Source organism: Folsomia candida, unplaced genomic scaffold (genome assembly GCF_002217175.1).
Source record: "Folsomia candida strain VU population unplaced genomic scaffold, ASM221717v1 Fcan01_Sc002, whole genome shotgun sequence".
Lineage (NCBI taxonomy): Eukaryota > Metazoa > Arthropoda > Collembola > Entomobryomorpha > Isotomidae > Folsomia > Folsomia candida.
In genome coordinates this window covers 2229783-2248767 of record NW_019091194.1, presented here as the reverse complement: position 1 = coordinate 2248767, position 18985 = coordinate 2229783, and the positions used below count along the sequence as shown (strand labels likewise).

The 18985-nt window shown below is 38.9% G+C and overlaps 8 protein-coding genes across 9 annotated transcripts; 5 read left to right on the top strand and 3 right to left on the bottom strand.

Moving 5' to 3' along the window:
* The first annotated feature begins 3 nt into the window (after window positions 1–3).
* On the top strand, window positions 4–706 carry LOC110844659 (prefoldin subunit 1). The gene is made up of 3 exons (XM_022090916.2): window positions 4–256; window positions 331–459; window positions 528–706. Exons 1-3 carry the CDS (start codon window positions 104–106, stop codon window positions 606–608), a joined length of 363 nt encoding a protein of 120 aa, XP_021946608.1. The 5' UTR covers window positions 4–103; the 3' UTR covers window positions 609–706.
* A 1891-nt stretch (window positions 707–2597) lies between these two features.
* LOC118434683 lies at window positions 2598–4098 on the top strand. Its single transcript, XM_035848750.1, has 2 exons — window positions 2598–3602; window positions 3673–4098. Exons 1-2 carry the CDS (start codon window positions 2662–2664, stop codon window positions 3974–3976), a joined length of 1245 nt encoding a protein of 414 aa, XP_035704643.1. The 5' UTR covers window positions 2598–2661; the 3' UTR covers window positions 3977–4098.
* A 1186-nt stretch (window positions 4099–5284) lies between these two features.
* LOC110842619 (DBH-like monooxygenase protein 1 homolog) lies at window positions 5285–6945 on the top strand. The gene is made up of 7 exons (XM_035848751.1): window positions 5285–5539; window positions 5876–6003; window positions 6061–6172; window positions 6248–6475; window positions 6540–6691; window positions 6764–6830; window positions 6937–6945. Exons 1-7 carry the CDS (start codon window positions 5285–5287, stop codon window positions 6943–6945), a joined length of 951 nt encoding a protein of 316 aa, XP_035704644.1.
* Window positions 6946–7241: 296 nt separating this feature from the next.
* On the top strand, window positions 7242–7843 carry LOC118434324. The gene is made up of 2 exons (XM_035847576.1): window positions 7242–7385; window positions 7456–7843. The coding sequence occupies exons 1-2, from the start codon at window positions 7276–7278 to the stop codon at window positions 7826–7828; spliced, it is 483 nt and encodes a 160-aa protein (XP_035703469.1). The 5' UTR covers window positions 7242–7275; the 3' UTR covers window positions 7829–7843.
* On the bottom strand, window positions 7813–9540 carry LOC110842869 (magnesium transporter protein 1). The gene is made up of 6 exons (XM_022088710.2): window positions 9359–9540; window positions 8942–9295; window positions 8672–8863; window positions 8415–8582; window positions 8197–8347; window positions 7813–8114 (listed from the first exon to the last, which is right to left on the bottom strand). The coding sequence occupies exons 1-6, from the start codon at window positions 9443–9445 to the stop codon at window positions 7957–7959; spliced, it is 1110 nt and encodes a 369-aa protein (XP_021944402.1). The 5' UTR covers window positions 9446–9540; the 3' UTR covers window positions 7813–7956.
* A 104-nt stretch (window positions 9541–9644) lies between these two features.
* Window positions 9645–14401, top strand: LOC118434323. Of its 2 annotated transcripts, XM_035847575.1 has the most exons (7): window positions 9645–10232; window positions 10301–10497; window positions 10574–10727; window positions 10797–10952; window positions 11018–11198; window positions 11275–11398; window positions 14272–14401. In XM_035847575.1, exons 1-7 carry the CDS (start codon window positions 9798–9800, stop codon window positions 14357–14359), a joined length of 1335 nt encoding a protein of 444 aa, XP_035703468.1. In that variant the 5' UTR covers window positions 9645–9797; the 3' UTR covers window positions 14360–14401. The 2 variants fall into 2 exon arrangements, with proteins under 2 accessions (XP_035703468.1, XP_035703467.1); XM_035847574.1 differs by lacking the exon at window positions 14272–14401 and having other exon boundaries at window positions 11275–11704.
* Window positions 11552–12873, bottom strand: LOC110842870. Its single transcript, XM_022088711.2, has 4 exons — window positions 12717–12873; window positions 12516–12620; window positions 12247–12439; window positions 11552–12162 (listed from the first exon to the last, which is right to left on the bottom strand). Exons 1-4 carry the CDS (start codon window positions 12756–12758, stop codon window positions 11561–11563), a joined length of 942 nt encoding a protein of 313 aa, XP_021944403.1. The 5' UTR covers window positions 12759–12873; the 3' UTR covers window positions 11552–11560.
* LOC110842868 (lysosomal alpha-mannosidase) lies at window positions 13073–17945 on the bottom strand. Its single transcript, XM_022088709.2, has 14 exons — window positions 17759–17945; window positions 17288–17491; window positions 17111–17231; window positions 16933–17046; window positions 16812–16843; window positions 16704–16745; window positions 16538–16642; window positions 16106–16456; window positions 15848–16018; window positions 14898–15784; window positions 14547–14823; window positions 14366–14483; window positions 13452–13717; window positions 13073–13383 (listed from the first exon to the last, which is right to left on the bottom strand). The coding sequence occupies exons 1-14, from the start codon at window positions 17870–17872 to the stop codon at window positions 13183–13185; spliced, it is 3003 nt and encodes a 1000-aa protein (XP_021944401.1). The 5' UTR covers window positions 17873–17945; the 3' UTR covers window positions 13073–13182.
* Window positions 17946–18985: the final 1040 nt, after the last annotated feature.

The following is an 18985-nucleotide window of genomic DNA, read 5'->3' as shown; positions in this document are numbered from 1 at the left end:
TGCCCGTTGTCAATCGGCAGGTTTAAAGTTTTCTTGAGCCGATCTCTCTCTCGTTTTTTGTAAAAAAAATTCTAATTTGCTAAAAATTAGCAAACTTAAAAAAATGGCGACACCCGACCTAGAGTTAAAGCAGGCCTTCGCCGAACTACAATTAAAGTTAATTGACACTAACCAAACAATCAAGTTTACCGATATTCAAATCGAATCTCTAAAAAGGTCCATGCTTCACAAAGAAATTACGAATCGAGAAATGGGGGTTAGTTTAGTTAATTGAATCATTAATTTGTTTTCTTTGTCATTAAATTTATTGTCATAAAATTATGCATGTAGAATCTCCCTGTAACCACGCCCGTCTACGAAGCCGTGGGGCGTGCCTTTTTCGCCTCAAACATCCCAAAAGTTAAAGAAACTTTAGGAAAGAGCGTGAAGGAATTTGCAGAAAAGATTCGTGGTTTTGAGGTATTGCTAATCACTTATCATAAATTGTTTGGAATTTTGTTAACTATTATAATAATTATATCTATTAGAATGGGAAGGACATTCTGGAAAAAGATTACAAATCAACGGAAAACGCCGTTCGGGAGTTGGTGTTAAGGAAGAAGAATTAATTTATACTTTTTGTAATTAACTTTTGTAAATTTAAGTACGTCATGTTTTCAAGACTAATATTACTAATTCATCAGAAAATAAATGATGTCAACTGAAATTCTTCTATCGCGGCTTTAAAATAATTGAGTTTTACCACTTTGAAGTTATTACAAGTTCAATTGTGACAATAGCAGTAACGTTTACTTTACAACTACTTTTTACGACTTGCTTTAAAATGACGACTAGAAACAATGGAATATTTTACATTAATTTCTTTAACAAATTAAACCATGCAAGCGTCACGCACCCAATTACGTGATCATGTACGTGTTAACAAGTACGATTTAGGTCATCTTTCGACAACATCGTCATCACCAACCACGATAAAAGTAGCCTAAATATTTTCAATTTTTGCATTTTCATAAGGATTAGTTTCCAAGAATCACCTAATAATGAGCTTACATCGTAAATCAACCAATTTTCTCTTAACAGTTGTACTCTGGATTTTAGTGGTATTAAGAACAATTATTAATTACAGTTTACAAACTTAATGTACATAATTTCTATTTAAATCTAATTTCCACAATCTATTTTATTAGTTCACTCAAAGCGATGCTGCCCCTAAACGACCTGAAGGAGCGAGTGTGGCTGTTCCCTCATTTTTTCCAGATAAGGACCCCTTGCCGAACATTTTCTTCCCAGACGGTGATCCACCCACGATAATCATGAATACGATGTACAATGACGCCTTGACGAATTGGAGGCAGCCGCAAATTCCAATGTTTGGATATGGCATTGATAACAATCCATTTTTTAATTCAGGCAGAAGCGACGACTAGTTTTAAAGAATCTTAGCAAAAACTTCAAGTCAAAAATCGAATAAAATGTGATACACTTTTTTGTGATGAATGGTTGTGTGTATTATTGTGCATAATATACCTAAGTTTCCTTCATTTGTCATAATTTGTTTATTTTACAAGTCTTGCAATTACGAGGTTTGGAAAACGAAATAAACTTATATTTGTAGTCAATAAAATAATAGTGCTTCCGTAAAGTTAAAAAAATGCATTGTCTGAAAAAATGTGATAATGGCCATTATTCGGGTTCTTATGTAATTTCCAGAATGTAAAATAAAGCAAGTAACGTTCTGTCTAGATGAAAAAATAAAAGACAATTTTCTGGTGATTTCTTACGAAATTGTATACTGCGAAGATGAAACCATTTAATAAGTGGAGTATTTTTGCAGTTGTGATTATGTCGTTGGGGTTGATATCGGTGAGATAACACATAATTTTCATATTATATATTTTATGTGAAAAGTGAAAACTAAAAATATCTAATCCACATTTTAAAATATAGCCCATCAGAATAGTAGATGCTGCTCCAAGGTCGCCAATAATCAAGTCAGCCAATAATATTCCCATTTTTCAACGCCGATATCCTTGCCGAAGAAGATCCAATTTTCGATATCTGGGGAAGTGGACGAAAAATGATTGCTGGATTTGACCAGTTTTCGACAATGACAAAACTTCCGAGTCATCATACTTAGATAATAAAACGATTTCAAACACTTTGTCAAAATCATATTAATGACTGTTTCAATTATACAATTTTCCTTTCAAAATCAGCTCAAAATGCTTTATTCTATTCACTACCGAAAATCGCAAAACTACAAGTATTCAATTATTACGTAACAATCGTTAACATTGAATTTGCGGTGGCGTAAAACCTATGTCGTCAATATCATTCCAAGAAAAATTAATTGTCTCATCCTTATTCGTCCTTCTCAATCCAACTCCAACCCGAAAATATAATGCGTACTATTTACAAGAGAAAGTAGCCGGAGAAAGTCTACACCTCTGTATAAGCGTCACACGCTCGCATTTCACGTAATGAAATTCCCCACCAAATTGGACAAATTGATAACAAATGAGCCCCGCATTCTGACCAAGACATATAAAATGAGAATCTCTCATCCGCAAAATCACTTCCCAATTGGACAACAAGAACCACAGACACATAAATCCAAGCATTACAAATAATGGTAAAAACGCCCCACTGAACAAAAGTTTGATGGGCAGCGAGCACTCGCTCTTCCGCGCTGTCCCGCCCCCATGGGTAACCCCCATTCTCTTCCTCGTCGCCCTCCTCACCCACCAAATTTTCATTCCTTGCGCCACCGTTCACGCCTCGTCGCGGCCCTTGCGACATCCCACCCAACTTCAACCGAGATACGTCATCCCCAAAGAGGGGGGCATCTCCTACCAAAAGATTCCGTACTGGGAGGCCCTCTACTTTCTCAAGTATGGCCTCATCCCCCCGAAACAGAACCGCTTCAACCAAGCCGATATTGGACGGGTGCTCGACTTCAATGAAATCATCAACCAATCAATCCACAATCTGAGAACGACAAGTGACGAAGATGCGCCGAGATCCATTGGTGACGGGCCCACCTACATTTCCGACGATGTGTGGAACCTCCTGGAGCGAAAGTTGATAGGAAGTGGGCTGATATTTAAGGATGGGAGGTGGCAATACGACAGCAATGTCAACAAGGAAGGAAATCATCACCAGAAGGGAGACGGTGACCCTTCCTACAGCGCTCTCCTGTCTCAACTTGGCCCCCTGGGGGACAACGCGTTCCAAGTTGTTGATTTGGACCCGTCAAACCTGGAACCGCCACCACCACCAATTGCGACCAGTACTGGTTATGTCGTCCCACTTTCTCATGGACTTGCCCGACCTAATCTTCCTCTCCAGGTTAGATTTGGGTTCAACCGGAAACCGAGGAATGACCCAACACTACCGCAATTAAACGCAACCTCGACTGAAGAAGTGTCTGACGATGATGATGACGAAGGGAGTAGTAAAAATACGGAGGACGGACAGAATAACAAGGACAAAAGAGGAAACCCGTATAGTCATAAAAGTCCAAATTACCTGCAGTTAAAAGAGGGAGGCATTAATCAAGGAGATTATGACGAGGACAGTTTTGAACCACCAGGAACTTTTGGGTAGTAAAAACTAAACTTGTCTCTCCTCTAAAAGAAATGGTGCAAAATAATCCTGTATTTTCTTTTCCAGCTACATTTCCACCCACCAAGCTTCAAGAAAAGACCGGACCAAAGAACCTTTACACATTCTGCGAAAATTTTTGCTCGACCACGACCCAAAATTTTTTGCGCCTGGTATTGTCGCCAACGAGTCTGCTAAGCATTCTTCAAATGGTCACAACGACAACGCTTCCGGTTTCAGGAGCAAAGTTTTTCTCACAAATCTCGTCTCGCGATCTGGTCCTCCCGATGACAGAGGGTCGCAAACTGGGACGGGGGGAGTTAGCAGGGGCGTAAAGATTGACCAGACAAAGTTCCAAACGCAGGGCTGGTAATTTACCCCCTAAATTTCACTTTCTATTCCACAGGCACTGTTTGCACATAATTATGTATATCACCTTCGGCAATAGATGTTCTTATAATTCTTGATGTTTGATGTGAAGCAATTAAAAGAGTTGGGAAGCTAAAACGATGCGTTTTATTTTCAATTTTCATATAAATGAAAGTAGTGAACAATTGATCTTGAAAATTACAAGAGCATAAACGCCACAATTGCCTGTATAAAAATAATTTGAATTGCACTGATTAATGCAATAATTATTTAGTACTGGTCAATCGATATTTGTCTTTCGCGAGTAATGTTAATGTCAACTATTTTTATCCATTGGATAAAATTTATCGATCCAATTATAACATAACATATCCACGCCACCCCGCCCACACATAAAATGATCAACTCATTCCAATCAGTAATTAATAAATATCCAATCAAACATTCCTTCTAGAGTTGATTAATTCCAAATCGTAATAAAAATCCTATGTAAGTAATACAAATATGAATCATGCTCAGATTTCAGGTTGACGTTTAGTACAATGTTCAAACTGTAATTATTACTAGGAAATCCTGGAATGTTTTTTCGGAAGAGGGTGAAAGTTTCAGTGAGCTAATTTTAACTTCATGATTTTTTTATCACTTCCAATAATTCACTAATAATTTTAGACAATTATCCATCAGTAAATGAAATCAATTCGTAATAAGAATTTTTTTATTGCATTTTCAACTTCAACAGAAATCTATCACAGCTTAAAATTTTACATTTCGTCGTTGAAGCTGCCAAAAGAACCATATCCATTTGTGTTAAATGCCAAACTTTTGCATTTACACCTTGGCTTACCCTTCGAACTATATGACATTTTTTGTCTAGATTTTATACCTACTCTTATATATACGTAATGTGTTGAATTTTATTTGCATGCAAATAAAATTACTCAAAATACATTAGTAAATAATTTTGGCGACTATTAAACTAACAAAAACGTCAGCTAAAGCATTTTCAGGATGTCATGCAAGTATGATCAATTCGTTACAGTAGCAAATTTCATACTTTTATTCTCTCATTCTCAGCTTGTCGTATAAATATTACCTCACATTAAACAATTCCCATAATAATATTAGTAGTTTTAATAAATATTTTGATCTGCACTGGTTAAAGAATCCATTCCAATTATTACTAATCATTGTCAATTAGTCGTGCGTCGTGGCACAAACAAAACAAAAATATTGTGCAATAATAAAATCACTATTAATTATGACTAGTTATCTCGAAAATTGTTGTATTGTCGTATCGCTTTATTTAGTGGTCATGCATTCAAATCCAATAAATTGTGAACGACGAGGGAAAACCTTGATAAAAACGAGCAAAAACGTGGAAGACTTGGACTTTGAGGGGAAAGTGACGCTTGGTTGGACCATAAACGAGTCCGAGCAATCCGTCACGTTCGAATTGGAGGGCGAGACTGATGGTTACGTCGGGTTTGGGATTTCTCCGGAAGGAAAAATGAGTGGAGCGGATGTCTTCATTGGAGGCGTTCGTCCCGATGGAAGCCCTTACCATTCGGTGAGAAAGTCGCGCACATTAGATTACATATTTGCATAATATTTGCAATAATTTACGCATGACCTGTGGCGTCAAGGACAGATTCGTACCGCTGGGTGAGACACAACCAAAAGTGGATATTCATTCAAATTGGAAGTTATTAAAAGCAGAAGAAGTGACCATCACGTCGGCAACAAAACGGGGTCATAACGAGGTTACAAAAACGTATCTCAAATTCACTCGTTTTCTGGATACTTGCGATGACGATGAAGATTTAATAATTGGTGTAGGTTTTTAATATAGTGAAGCTTTTGACCTTGACTCGTGGAGAGGTAGTGATTTTGTTTACCTTTTTAGGAAGGCAACATCAAAATAATTTGGGCTCTGGGAGAAAAAGATGAGATTGATTATCACGGAACGGAAGAGCGTGGCACTAAAAGTGTAGATTTGTTCAGGAGACCACAATCTTTCATCGATCTGAATGAGTGAGTGTTTCAATAAATTCGATAAGATATTTGATAAGCTAGGTAAATGAATTGCAGGACGGAAAGTTTCGACTTGGCTGTGAACATGTCACTCCCGCAGGAGGATGGCACTTACTGGTGCACATTTCATGAAGGTCCCGACCTGGATACGAAACATCATGTCGTTGCGGTATAGAACTGATTTATAAACGTTATGCCAAGTTATTTATAGTTTGTTGGTCACTAATTGTAAATATTTTCTTAGTGGAGCGTCATTCTCGGAGACTCGCACAAGTTTGTCAGTCATTTAACCATGTACAATTGCTCGATGCACGAGGATGACTCATTGGTGGAGACATTTCAAAATTTTACAATCGACAAGTTCCCAGGGTCGAATTGCATGGCGGATTTCAAGGAGGAAGAAAGTAGTGATGTTGTCGCACCACTGGAATTCTGTACAGAAATGTTGTACACGTGGTCAAAGGGGAATACGGTAGATGTACAAATAACTGCAATATGATAACTTGACTCAATATTGAAATATTTTAACTATGTAGGAACTCTATTTCCCTGCGGACATCGGATTTGCTATTGGCAATGGGGTAGAACCGTCTCATTACATGCTTGAGATCCGTTTCAGGAATCCTGAATCACTTCCAGATGTAAATATTAGAGCTGGAATTAAAGTGCATTACAATAAAAAACTTCGGTGAGGCATTTTCTCTTTTGGACATTGTGTACATATAATTATCATGTGCTGAAAATTAGCAATATTTTACAGGCCCTTAGAAGCTGGACTGTTGTGGGTAGGACAAGACACAAACTTGGGTTTGGTAGTGCCCCCAAGCGTACACGACTTCGTGATTGCAGGTCACTGTAGTCCAAACTGTACAAGACAATTTCCTCCCGAGGGCATCACAATTTTTAATACGATGCTACGTGCCCATTTATCAGGTAGAATAGTAAGATTTTTACCATTGATTACTAAATAACTGCTGCTATTACGTTATTTTAGGAAGAAAACTGAAACTACGCCACTTTCGTCACGGGAAGGAACTTCCCTGGATTGATTTTGATGATCGTTACAGTTTTAACTACCAGCAGAACAAGCAGTTGCTTAGACGTGGGCATGTTCTTCCAGGAGATCAGATTACGTTAGGTGCAATTTACATGATTTTCATAATAATTGCACATAATTACCAAGTATTTTACAACTTTACTACAGAGTGTACTTTTGACACAATGTGGAAAAATGGGACTGTTGGGGTCGCAAGTTTGTCTGAGTCTGACGAAATGTGTCAAGGTTATGTCTGGTATTACCCGGTAATGGATGTGACAATTTGTGGATCAACTTATCCAGTGGAAGACGCCTTTATCGACTTTGGTATCACAAAATATCACAAGTAAGTAAAGGTGTTACATAAGAGAAAATTTCAAATTAGACGCATTTATGACAATAATTCTCCCTTCCAGCACAACTACATCATTTGGTCGAGACACAATTCAAATCGAAGAACCAACATCGCTCCAAGGAGAGTTTGAAACAGTTTTGAACACAAGATTTAATTGGAGCTCGGAATTTCGCCAACTTTTAGAAACAAAGAGGCGCTACAGTCTTCATCAATCGATCTGTTTCACTTACACGCAACGAATGACAAATTCTGTCGTGCATAATTCAAAGATCTCTTATCCAAACGTGGCGGAAAGCAGGTTATACAAATCACCACGAGGTCCGCCATGTACGGGGAAAAAGCGTGAATCTATGCCTGATGTGGGGGTGGTTGTGAGAGGACATACAATTTTCAGCATTTTTGGGCTATTAGTCGCGTATTTTCTTGTAAACTAGTGTTTATGCATTTGCTTTCTTAACTTACAAGTTGTAAGATAAGATACATACATTTATCGAAACCAACATTCATAATAAACTACAATGATCATTAATGTTTATAAATAACAATTCATCATCAAAAACGACTAATTTTTGATGGTGACGACATGCATCAGACCCATGAAAGAACTGACAAGAAGTATAAAAGATCCAAAGAGTTTAGAGGGGTCGAGATTTATCTTCTGCTCTTCTGCATCTTCTGCTTTTTGTATCAATTGCACAAAAGAAATGGTGATTCCTGCGTCTAAAATGGGGCAGATAAAAGAGTTTAATTATGTCTTTACGTGTGTTGTTTGATTCTAATTTATATTAGGAACATGGCTTACACAATGCCATCACGATAAATGACTCGGATAAAAGTTGGTAACTATGACCTGGCGCTACAAAAACCATGTTGTGGTCTTTATCATAGTATGCCCAACCAGTATTCTTCATTTGGTTGTACAATTGACCAGAGACGCACCACAAGGCGAAACACTAAATACATATACATAGGATTCGAGATGAGGTAATGTCATAAAAGAAAAATCTCAGATTTAATTACCACAGCCAAGTATTTGTAATTTATATTATTCAATAAATCCCAAACCGCTTGCACAATCAAGGTCACGTCAAAAACCCTCCAGACAAAGTAAATAGCGAGGAAGGCTATCATCCAAATAAATGTTACCCCTGTTCTGTTCCATTTTAATGGTTCCGTTCTCAGGTCGATCTAGCAAATAAATAGTAATTATTTTTTGGATGATTTTTTTTTCAAAGTTCACAAAAACCCATAAAATTCTTCTTCAAAGTAAAACTCACGACAATTCCGGAACATTCCGTTATCCATTCTAATAAATCAAAGATATACATTTGTCGCGGAAATTCGTCATTTTTAAACTGGGAAGAATTTAGGCTTGAAATTCGCCCGAAATTGCTATCCATCTTTCTACCACTTGTCGTATTTCCAAAATAGTACATGTTGGGTTGGTTAATTTGAACAGGTACTTTCACCTGGAAGAGAAGTAGAATTTTACATTTTTTTTCATAATTACTTTACATATATTTTCAATAACAAATGTCTCAACAAACCTTCGAAACCTTATCCCAATAAATCTTGACGATTCCAAAAAACACCGGATCTGGCTTTTCGCTAAAGAGGTAGCCCCCATTTTTTCGCCATTCTTGAACGAAATGAATCGACGCGACGTGATTCCACCAGGCGATCGCATCGTCACATTTTCCGCAGTACTCGCTGTCCTTCTCATCCGTCACATCTTCGCCGTTGACGAAGAGGACGAAAAATGAAAAATTTCTCGGCGCAGGAAGCACAAGTTGGCGATACTGCTTGAACGAGAGGGTTATCGGAGCTAAGGGACTTTGTTTGAGCAACTCGTTGAGACGAAGGATTCGTTCGGGAAGGGAGATTTCAACTGCTCCATTGTTCTGAAAAGCAAATTTTGTCGAAATTCAATTTTTCGCTAAAAATCGACTTATTACGAATATTACTTGTTTAGTAGGCGGAGAAGATAATCGCTTCGAATCGACGTCCGGAACCAAAAAGTACGCCCAAAGTAGAGCGAGTAAAATTTGCATTTTAAATAATTACTAACTGCTAATTATAATTGGATTAGTTTTGAGAGACACATTACAATAAGTGCATGAGATTGGGACGATGAATGGAGAGGAAATTATGTATTTTACTGGAGTGGTTGAGCAAACGAGAAAATTATTGACACAACTGTAACTCATAGCGAATGTTTACTTGACCTCGTGCAAAAATATTTCACTTGTCTAAAAACATATTTTTTTTATTCCAAACTTGTACATGTTGAACTTTGGAATAATTATGTATGTAATAACCACGAATAATTATGTAGATATGTAGATTACTGTCATTACATATTTAGTTAAATATAATTTAGTAATTTTCGAAAAAGTCATTCAAATGGATAAGAAACCCTCCGCTCCACGGGCCCCATCCCTGTTCAAGGCTAAAACGAAATCCGCCCTGGCCAACCTCACCCACCAACAAGCACAAGAACAACAAAGTCCTTCCTCCACAGCCGCCACGGTGTCATCTTTCCAAGCAAAAATCCAATCTCAGCAGGAAAAAGCGACCATGATAAATGCCGAGGCGCAGAAACTCTCTCAACGACAGAAAGATGTTTCAGATCGGATTAAGAATAAAAACCAACAACCATCTTTATCACAAACTAATAACGAACAAACGACGACGACGACCCAAAAATCTGGGAGTAGTCAACACCTTCAAACGACCCCGTCCAACACGCTCATTCTTCCATCGTCACAGGATGAGAAAGAACTAGGTCGAGGAAGTTCTAGTTCCTCGACGGGCAGTAACAATTCCGCAATCACGAAAGCAAGCACATATTATTTAATATGAAATATGATAACAATTAAATTAATAATGAATTTGTAAATTTGAAGGAATTTGAAGAAGCCTTTGTCCTCCTGAGTTTAGCGGACGCTCAAAATGCATCCTCGGGAAAAGATCTTCTTCCAATCTACCAGGCGAGATTGGTCCAAGTCCAGGTGGCGTTGATTATCTGCACGCTTATCTTGGCAGCTTTGGCTGCCTTCGTGCAGTATATTTATTTCGTACTTCCGTGGTATTTGGCGGCGAGGTGGGGTGCTAATATTTTTCAAGTATTTCAATATTATAGAAGGACAAATTATGTACAAAATAGATATTTTGGACAGGGTCCACATCGCTCACGCCGTCTTGATGCCTACAGGATCTGAAGCAATTTACCAATTTTGGATCATTTTCGTTGTAGGGCTAATCCTATTATTTGTTGGGAACGCGCTAGTCCAGTATCCGAGGACGGTGATGTGGAAAATTCTGGGCGAGTGGGTGAGCAAAAAAATAATAATTTAGGTTGACAATTGTGTATAATTAAATTAAATAATTAATTAATTACAGCGGTGGCTGTTTCCTTTCGCCCTCTGCTTCTACCTCATTTCTACCGTGCTTTACTATTCCACGCAGACTGAACTTATCAGTGAAGCTGTGACTAAAATCATGGAGGACGATTTCAAAAGTGGAAAGACTGAACCATTGCAATTAATGCAGCTTTATGTAAAATTATATTTGCATAGTTCATTTTACGCTGAAAGTAACAACTAACCACATCATCTCTTTAGCACGTATGTTGCGGCCTTACGGGTCCGGATGATTGGACCCTTTACGCTTACAATGAAACCCACTCTAACGCTTGGCACGGTAACCTTTGCAATAAGACAAACCGAATGCAGGCAGATTTTGGAAATCCTGACGATAACGTGGCATCCTGCCTCGTCCCAAGTAGCTGTTGGTTCTTGCCAAGTATGAAAACGCGCTTGGACCAATCATAATTTGCCAATAATAATGCTTAAAAATTCAAATTGATTTATGAAACTAGACGAATTCCCTGATTTTCGAAATGCCCGCATGGTCCGTCAAACCGGCTGTGTCAATTGGGAGGTTCGCTTTACTACTTCAATTGTCTTTGCGTGGATAGGAATTTTGGCCGTCTATGTCAGCGCGTATGTCATCACGTTCTCTTATCTCTTCTTCATAATCCTCATCGCATTTCGCAACAATATCATTTTGAAACCCGAGTTCAAGTATGAGCAGTGTCTGCATTATTAACCAATTGAATTTATTCATAAATAAATATTATCAGGAAGGTACATACATCCATAGAATCACATCTTATTGTTATTAGGTCCAAATATCTTTACAACGGCCCACGTAGCGACTGCAATCCCTCCCAGAATCAGGCACCCTTTCAACTTGTCGTTCTCCTGTCGTACGATGATCAACTTCTTTTTCAACTCGTCCATCTTTCCTCTCACGTTGCCACCTTTGGATCGCATTTCGCCCAAAAATTCTTCCAACTCTTTCCTCTTTTCGAAACATTTAGTCAGTTCGAGATGTGAGGTGCGAATCTCGGCGCGACAATATTTGATTTCTTCTTCGCTAACGCGTGCCCTCTCGTACGCCTTGTGCATCAGTTCGTCTCTCAGCTCGTCGCGTACGTCAATGTGGTGGAGGCGTTCGACTCGATCGGCATTTGTTACGTTGAGATGGTGAGATTGTTGGCTGGAGATGATTTGGGAGAAGATAAAGGTGTGGATGAGAAAGAGGGAAAAGGCGAGAAAGAAGGCGAGCAGGGTGGCAGTGATGAGGACGCGTGGGGTTATCATAGGGGTGGTTGGGATAGTAGGGGGTGTGGGTGGTGGTTTAGCGATGGTAGAAGACAGGAGTGAAGTGAGGTTGGTGAGGTGAGTGTTGGTCAGTGTGGTGCCTAAGAAAATTAATTAATGGTATAGATACATTTCTTAATTTAGCGGTAAATTAGGTCAAGCTTTTAGATATTTTTGCCACTTACGATCACGGAGCATTGAAGCTAATGAAGTCTGTTGATTGATTGTAGATTTGAGCGTGCGCATCATGTCGTCGTTGTCAGAGTCATTTTGTTCATTTGTGAGATTTGAACTTTGGTCAATTTCTTCTGGGACGTTTGATGATGGTTGTTGACCATCGTCATCTTTAATTTCAATTTCAATTCTTGGTGGTGGAATCTAAATAGTTAAATGATCCGATACAAATTCCATTTGCAAAAATTAACATGTGCGTATGACAAAACGTTTCGTGTACCTCGTCAGAATCCTTGAAAGGTTCGGCTTCTTCATTGTCATACATTTTAGTCAAGTCGTTGATGGCGGATGTAGTCACACTTTCAGGAGGAGTAGTGGTAGTTTCCTGAAATATTATTTGTAGTTAACGAAATATTATAAAGTTATTTTATTAAAGTATAATAACCAAACCTCCCACAAAATGACTGCATCAAAAACTCACCTCATGATGGTCACGAACCACCTCGAAAGACTCGAAGTCCATATTACGGTCAATATTTTTGTCTTGAATTAATCAAAAAATGGTAAATGTGTTTTGTAATTGAAAATATTTATCCCCGAAAATCAGCAGACCTTTAACTACTACGATATATATATGCATCTACTTCACATTGACAAGAATGCAACGTGCAACTAATGCAAGTATGAAGTAATGTAAGTATGCATATGTATGTAGACTTGTATGTATACAAGTCTATGTAATAATGAACCGACTGGCCATGCGGTTGGCCCACATATGATATGCAATCATTTTCTTATCACCAAAATGTAAAAATAACACAAATATTTAAACAAGTCTGAACTCGACTCAACAACGAATAACCTTTATTTTATTATACCCCAAAAATAAAAATGCTACAGTATGGTACTGTACCATTGGTACATGCCCTTCTAAGAACTAAAATCTATCAATACCCTACAACAAAGGTCTTTATCTCCATCGGCCTCAGTACAATTTCTCCCTCTACCCCACCACCACTACTACTTTCGTCCCCACCACACCCCCCTTCGCATCCCCACTCCATCCGTTTGACCTCTGACTTCCATTGATTCCCGGAAAGAGTAGCTTCTCGTATCGACTTTATGAAGGGCATGGCGTCATGGAGGGACTGTTACAAAGTTACAAAATGCCAGAAATATAATGCTACACCTAAATAAATTCATGTATGTGTCTCACCCCAATATCCACCCTCACAATGTCACCTCCAGTTTCACCCTTCTCGTAAAAATGCTCCAATCTTAGCAGAAACTGATTTCCCGATAATGGTTCAAGCGTTAATACATGCACATTTGGAGGTAAGACGGCCGACAGGGCAGAAAATATCGTAGTCTTTTCCCCCAAGATTTTTGGATTTATGGCGTTGCTCTCTTCATACGGAGCGAAGGAAATGATCCGGTCCATGAATATCTCTTGGGCGAGGGGACGATGCAGTGGGGCGGGATCTGAGAGATTGTTAAATATTCATTTTATTTGGTCACTGATTTATAATTAGGTTAGGTTATTAAGTAGCGTCAGCTACTTATTGTGATCGTTTTGTCCGTCCGTCAGCAGGATATCTCCAGAACGAGTCAAGATAATCAAACGGGGTTTTCGACATTGTGCTTCTAATTTTTAGTTCTCGACCGAGTTCGTAAGTGGGGTCAATCAGACCACACCCCACCGCGCCAGGGGGTGTGGTCCCAATTAAATTTAACTGTAATTTTCATATGGGGTGTCATTTTAAAGGAAATTCCACCGCGAATTCAAAAACGTTAATATTTTTGACCTCATGACCTTGAGGACGAGGTCAAAGGTCAAAAATACATAACTGTCATATGAGGTATCATTTTAAAGGAAATTTGACTCCGATTTCAAGGATGTTAATATTTTTGACCTTATGACCTTGAGGACGAGGTCAAAGGTCAAAATATTCATAATTGTCATATGGGGAGTCATTTTAAAGGAAATTAGACTGCGATTTCAAGGACGTTAATATTTTTGACTTCGTGACCGTTAGGACGGACGGAAACGTTAAAGGAAACTTGAATCGGTCTGACGCTACTTATTTACATTCGTTTGGAGGGTTTATTTATTTATGGATTTAAACTAACCTTTTCCCCCAAGAATGACCCAATGTCTCCCCCGTACAACCAACCCTTCCCCGAATGCTGACTCGTTTAAGGCTTCGCCAACTCCAAAGGCGTCATCGAATAGCAATCGTCGGTGGAGCTATTTAATTTAAAATGTGATTAGCATTTCAATTAAGGACAGATTTGTAATAAATTGACTCACCATTAACTCTACTTCACCATCATTCATACTGCTCCCACCTTGTGCACGGTCATTTAACACGACTAAACTGACCCCATTTGTCTCATCTTGTAAAATAATTCTAGAATTGACTGGATAATAATTCCCAGCTATTGGTTCGTTAACTTTATAGTCCCACGTGGGTCGGAAGTCTCGCTTCCTTGTGAGCAACTCACGACCGTTGGCGTCTGTTTGGAAAGTGGCTGAGGTGGCGAGATTCGTTGAGTAACGGGTGATAATTTCTCTCCCGATGGAGTCACTAATTACATGCGGCATTAGTCAATGAGTCGTTAATTAATTAATATTTGTCTACAATTTATTATTTATGCTCACCCAACTGGCACAGGACCCACCAACCACTCAAACTCGACCTCTTTCCTCCCCTTGTAAACCCGAACGACCTGACTCACCCAATCGGTGAAGACTTGGTGAACCTCTGTAAGTAAATCTCCCTGGTACACGTGATAAGAAAATATATTGGACGTAATCATTGTGGGAGCTGCCGACGTGCTGCTAACATTTGGTCGAAATATGTACGCTCCACTCGCCCTGAACTCAAATTTTGAATTGTTCCCACTCATCCCTTCGTAAAAATAGAAATTTTGATCCAGATCGACAGTCTGTCCGTCTAAAGAGATTCCTTTCACAAGGCCAGATTCCCCACTAAATGTCACCGTCAGCCCGACATCGTTCGATATGGTGAAATCCTCCCTCGAGAACCCTTTTCCCGGTCCCTTTCTCAGCAGCACAGATTTTTGACCGGCATCATCCCCACTCTGGCTCAATCTATAAACCCCCCAACCCAACCCAAGAAGAGAGTCCACTCTCCAAACAACTTCAAACTCTGCGCCCCCCTCTCGCCCAGGAATCCGTGTTACCTCCAAAGGTATCATGACGACTTGACTTTCCACTACGACGCCATCCGGTCCAACCACTCGCCACCCTTCCGATCCAACCACAGGGACTCGAACGTACACGTTTTTAACCTCGCGGACCAGCGGATTGTACACGTTGACTAAGAAGTCTGTCCTGTTTTCAGTGAAAGAACAGGAAGAGATGTTGAGCGAGTGGCAAAATGTGGTATCGCCACCCATAGCGGAGGACATGGCAGAAGAGCAAGAATTCATGCCGATGGATAAGCGAAGGGCGTAATCGTCGGTAACGTGTTGTTTTGCCGTGCCAGAGACTGCGTCGTGGTGCTGCATCACGGCAAGCGCTTCCTGTACAAAATTCAGGCAGATAAGCTACTTATCAAAATGAACGCGTTTTTTTTGGTAATGCACCTCAAGTACGAACACTTCGTCGAGCGTTGTTGTGTTTGGTTTGGTGATCATTTCGTTAATTGTGAGCTGTTTGCATGCTTGGAGGAAATTGTTGGCATGTTGAATATTGTATTTGAAGGCGGGTCGGGAGGTGAAATAGCCCGTCCAGAATGCATGGGGATCGCTGGCGTACTGTAATTCAGTGTAATTTGTCATTATAGTCATACAATTGGAACATGTTGACCATAAAATAAAAATGGTTAATTTACTGGCACTTACTGGAAAAAAGTCGTCCTCCTTCACCCCGTAGTTTAATCCAGCCTTATTGACTTCTTGAAGGTAACAGCTCGGCGTGGAGTACAAAACGTTAATTCCGTTGTCCTCTTTGTTCACGTACTTGATCAACTTGTCCAAATTTTTGTACCACGTGTGAGCAGCGAGGTACTGAAAATCAGAGCCCATCGTCATCAAGACATTGTTCGTCGTGTAAGGTTTTGCCCAATCTCGACTCGCTTTAACAAAGTCATTCACTTTGGCGTCAACATTGTAGTCAAAAAGCCGGGGGTCGTCGTTTATGGGGTCGTCCGTACAGAAAATATCAAAGCAGAATCCGTCTGGTGGATTGTACCCCTTTTAATTAAAAACATAATTACTATTCTGAAAATTGAGGGTTTTAAGAAACACTTTGATCAAAATCAGTATTAAACTAACATTAAACAACACGCTGGTAAAGAGTTGTGCATCCTTGCCCAGATTTTTTGGACTTCCTGACCAAATCATTTCCATATTGCGAGAGATTTTGCGGGCAGTTTTGTCCTGTAATTAGTGGCAATTGTAATAAATTATTATTTTATTTAGTTCGCTAGTCTTATCTCACCTGGTAATCCAATCGTCCAAAAAATAGCCCATCCAACCCCATCTATTTATACGTACATATCATGTTGTAGTCACTTTGTGCATAAACGGTCCATTATAATTTTTCTACCTGAGCAAAGAGGGACGCTTGTTCTCGCGAGTCTGTCAACACATATTTGTAAAAGAATATTAATTCATTTATTGCATGCATAAATAAACATAAACAAATTCTGAATTATTGTTATCCTCACGTCCAAACGGGTCAATCTGCCAGCCAATTTTGGGCAACGCACACTCTCCAAACGTTTCATTTAGCCATCTCAGCCCCAAAGTCATCTGATCGATGATGGCATTGTAATGAGCCCCTGAATATGCATATACGTAAGTAATAAGTAAATACAGGCATTATGGTAAATTGAGAGGTCAAACCTGCTTCATCATTCATAACCCATCCACCACTGATAAACTCGAGTTGCCCATTGTTCACTAGTTGTCTGACGATGGCCTGGGTCTCGGCGTCTTGTTGGTTCCACCAACGCCAAAAGAAGCCCTACATAATTACTCACTTTAATTATGCAATTTGAACAATTACGTACAAATCCTCACCGTCTCAACATAGATGAATCTTCTGTCCGGATTCTTTTGTAGCTCGGTCACCACAGAGTCGATCGTGTACTGAACAGCGGCTTGTTGAATATCATTTCGATCTCCGTAATAATACTGATCAACAGTTTTTAACCAACCGATGTCATCGTGAGAATGCGGGACAAGATGAACGTTGAGTTGGTCGGGTTTCGTGGCCGGGCAGCTCTACATACATTAATTTACATGCATACCATTAGCATATCTCAGTTTGCAAACAGTATCAGAGTTCATATACATTAAGGACTCGAGTTTCAATTCACAGCGGATACGAAAAAGTGAGAGTTTGCATTTAACAATGGGAAACTAGAGGCGTGGGAACTTATTTATGTGCATAAGAACTCCGTCAATTTATGCATGAACACGTTAGTTAAATAATTAGAGTCAATATTAATAGACTTGTATGCATTTAATTAAGTGTTACTATTTTTGTACCTTGTAACCACACGAATCCTCCCTTGGGACTTGGACCACCTTCCCTTCACAGATTGTGACCAAACTGCTGGACGAGATGAGCAGAATGATGGGGACGAGGAATTGTGGGGACATGATAATTAACTAATTTCTAACTATTTAGTTATGCTCTTCTTAATTATGGTTTTGCCTCTTCTCCAGCCTGCTGATTTGTCCTGGTGGAGAAGGAAAAAAGGTCACCAGCTTTGACCTCTGAGTCTGAATTGTGCAATGTAATGTAACACGAGATGTAATTTAATATGTAAAGTGCAGAGAGAAGCGGAAACCAAGTCGACTGTCCAACCACGAGACAGCAACTGAACAGTTTAGTTTGACTCATTGCAATTGCTTGGTTATTATTATTATGATTGATTACATGCAGCATTTACAACGTAATATGTTATTCAACAGTCTATTTATATGTATTAAGCGGAATTAAATGAGCTTTAAACTTAACGGGACCTTTAAATAAGTAGGACAGTTAGTTTTATTAGAAATTTTCTGTATTTGAAGTATCTATTTTCATTATGATTATGAAAACAAAGGAAACAAATCTTCGATTGAAGATTGATTGCGTATAATTTTAATTTGCCAAAAAATGCATAAGGTCATACATGCATGTACTATTTCATATTTGATTAATAAAATTTTACAAGTCTGATAAAAAAATATTCTAATTTTAGTTAAAAAAAATCGCAAATACGTACTCTTATTTTATTTGCTGTAAAATCTCGCGGTAAAAAGGTTTCCACCTGCCCCATACAGTTCGCACCAAATTCCATTCAAAGCTTATGGCAACTTAAAACTTTAGACATAGGGTTTTGAATGGAAGTGGGTGCGAACTGTGTGGGCCAGGTGGAAACCTTTTTACCGCGAGATTTTATAGCCAAAAAAATAGGAGTAAAACACATTATACTTAATTGCAAAGTAAATAAATTATTTCCTATAAATTAGTTGTAATGCGTGACGCCAAAAGATCGACAATTTTTTGAAATTACTGGAAAATCCGGACAGTAATCAGGAAATTAAATCCGAAAGAACGAGTCATTATTCAAGAAAATGGTCTTACTAAACGTTAATGATGCTGAAGATATCAAAAGAGTTTAATAAATAGTTCGAGAATTCCGCACACATATTGCATTTTGTTTTGTACCTTGAGATACATATAGATTTACATATTTCAATGCGACACCCTGGGTACTTACGCCT

Coding starts and splice junctions, on each gene's coding strand:
- LOC110842619 (XM_035848751.1), top strand. CDS start 5,285: ATGCATTCAAATCCAATAAATTGTGAACGACGAGGGAAAACCTTGATA. Junction 6,173..6,247: donor CGAAACATCATGTCGTTGCG/GTATAGAACTGA, acceptor ATATTTTCTTAG/TGGAGCGTCATTCTCGGAGA. Junction 6,692..6,763: donor CATTACAATAAAAAACTTCG/GTGAGGCATTTT, acceptor AATATTTTACAG/GCCCTTAGAAGCTGGACTGT.
- LOC118434324 (XM_035847576.1), top strand. CDS start 7,276: ATGTGTCAAGGTTATGTCTGGTATTACCCGGTAATGGATGTGACAATT. Junction 7,386..7,455: donor GGTATCACAAAATATCACAA/GTAAGTAAAGGT, acceptor TCTCCCTTCCAG/CACAACTACATCATTTGGTC.
- LOC110844659 (XM_022090916.2), top strand. CDS start 104: ATGGCGACACCCGACCTAGAGTTAAAGCAGGCCTTCGCCGAACTACAA. Junction 257..330: donor TTACGAATCGAGAAATGGGG/GTTAGTTTAGTT, acceptor TTATGCATGTAG/AATCTCCCTGTAACCACGCC. Junction 460..527: donor AAAAGATTCGTGGTTTTGAG/GTATTGCTAATC, acceptor TATATCTATTAG/AATGGGAAGGACATTCTGGA.
- LOC118434683 (XM_035848750.1), top strand. CDS start 2,662: ATGGGCAGCGAGCACTCGCTCTTCCGCGCTGTCCCGCCCCCATGGGTA. Junction 3,603..3,672: donor GAACCACCAGGAACTTTTGG/GTAGTAAAAACT, acceptor TTTCTTTTCCAG/CTACATTTCCACCCACCAAG.
- LOC110842868 (XM_022088709.2), bottom strand. CDS start 17,872: ATGTCCCCACAATTCCTCGTCCCCATCATTCTGCTCATCTCGTCCAGC. Junction 17,492..17,758: donor AGGATTCGTGTGGTTACAAG/GTACAAAAATAG, acceptor TAATGTATGTAG/AGCTGCCCGGCCACGAAACC. Junction 15,785..15,847: donor ACGAAGTGTTCGTACTTGAG/GTGCATTACCAA, acceptor AATTTTGTACAG/GAAGCGCTTGCCGTGATGCA.
- LOC118434323 (XM_035847574.1), top strand. CDS start 9,798: ATGGATAAGAAACCCTCCGCTCCACGGGCCCCATCCCTGTTCAAGGCT. Junction 10,498..10,573: donor CCGTGGTATTTGGCGGCGAG/GTGGGGTGCTAA, acceptor TATTTTGGACAG/GGTCCACATCGCTCACGCCG. Junction 10,953..11,017: donor TGCAATTAATGCAGCTTTAT/GTAAAATTATAT, acceptor TCATCTCTTTAG/CACGTATGTTGCGGCCTTAC.
- LOC110842870 (XM_022088711.2), bottom strand. CDS start 12,758: ATGGACTTCGAGTCTTTCGAGGTGGTTCGTGACCATCATGAG. Junction 12,621..12,716: donor TGGTTCGTGACCATCATGAG/GTGAGTTTTTGA, acceptor ATAATATTTCAG/GAAACTACCACTACTCCTCC. Junction 12,440..12,515: donor CTTTCAAGGATTCTGACGAG/GTACACGAAACG, acceptor TTAACTATTTAG/ATTCCACCACCAAGAATTGA.
- LOC110842869 (XM_022088710.2), bottom strand. CDS start 9,445: ATGCAAATTTTACTCGCTCTACTTTGGGCGTACTTTTTGGTTCCGGAC. Junction 9,296..9,358: donor CTTCTCCGCCTACTAAACAA/GTAATATTCGTA, acceptor TTTGCTTTTCAG/AACAATGGAGCAGTTGAAAT. Junction 8,348..8,414: donor ATTACAAATACTTGGCTGTG/GTAATTAAATCT, acceptor ATATGTATTTAG/TGTTTCGCCTTGTGGTGCGT.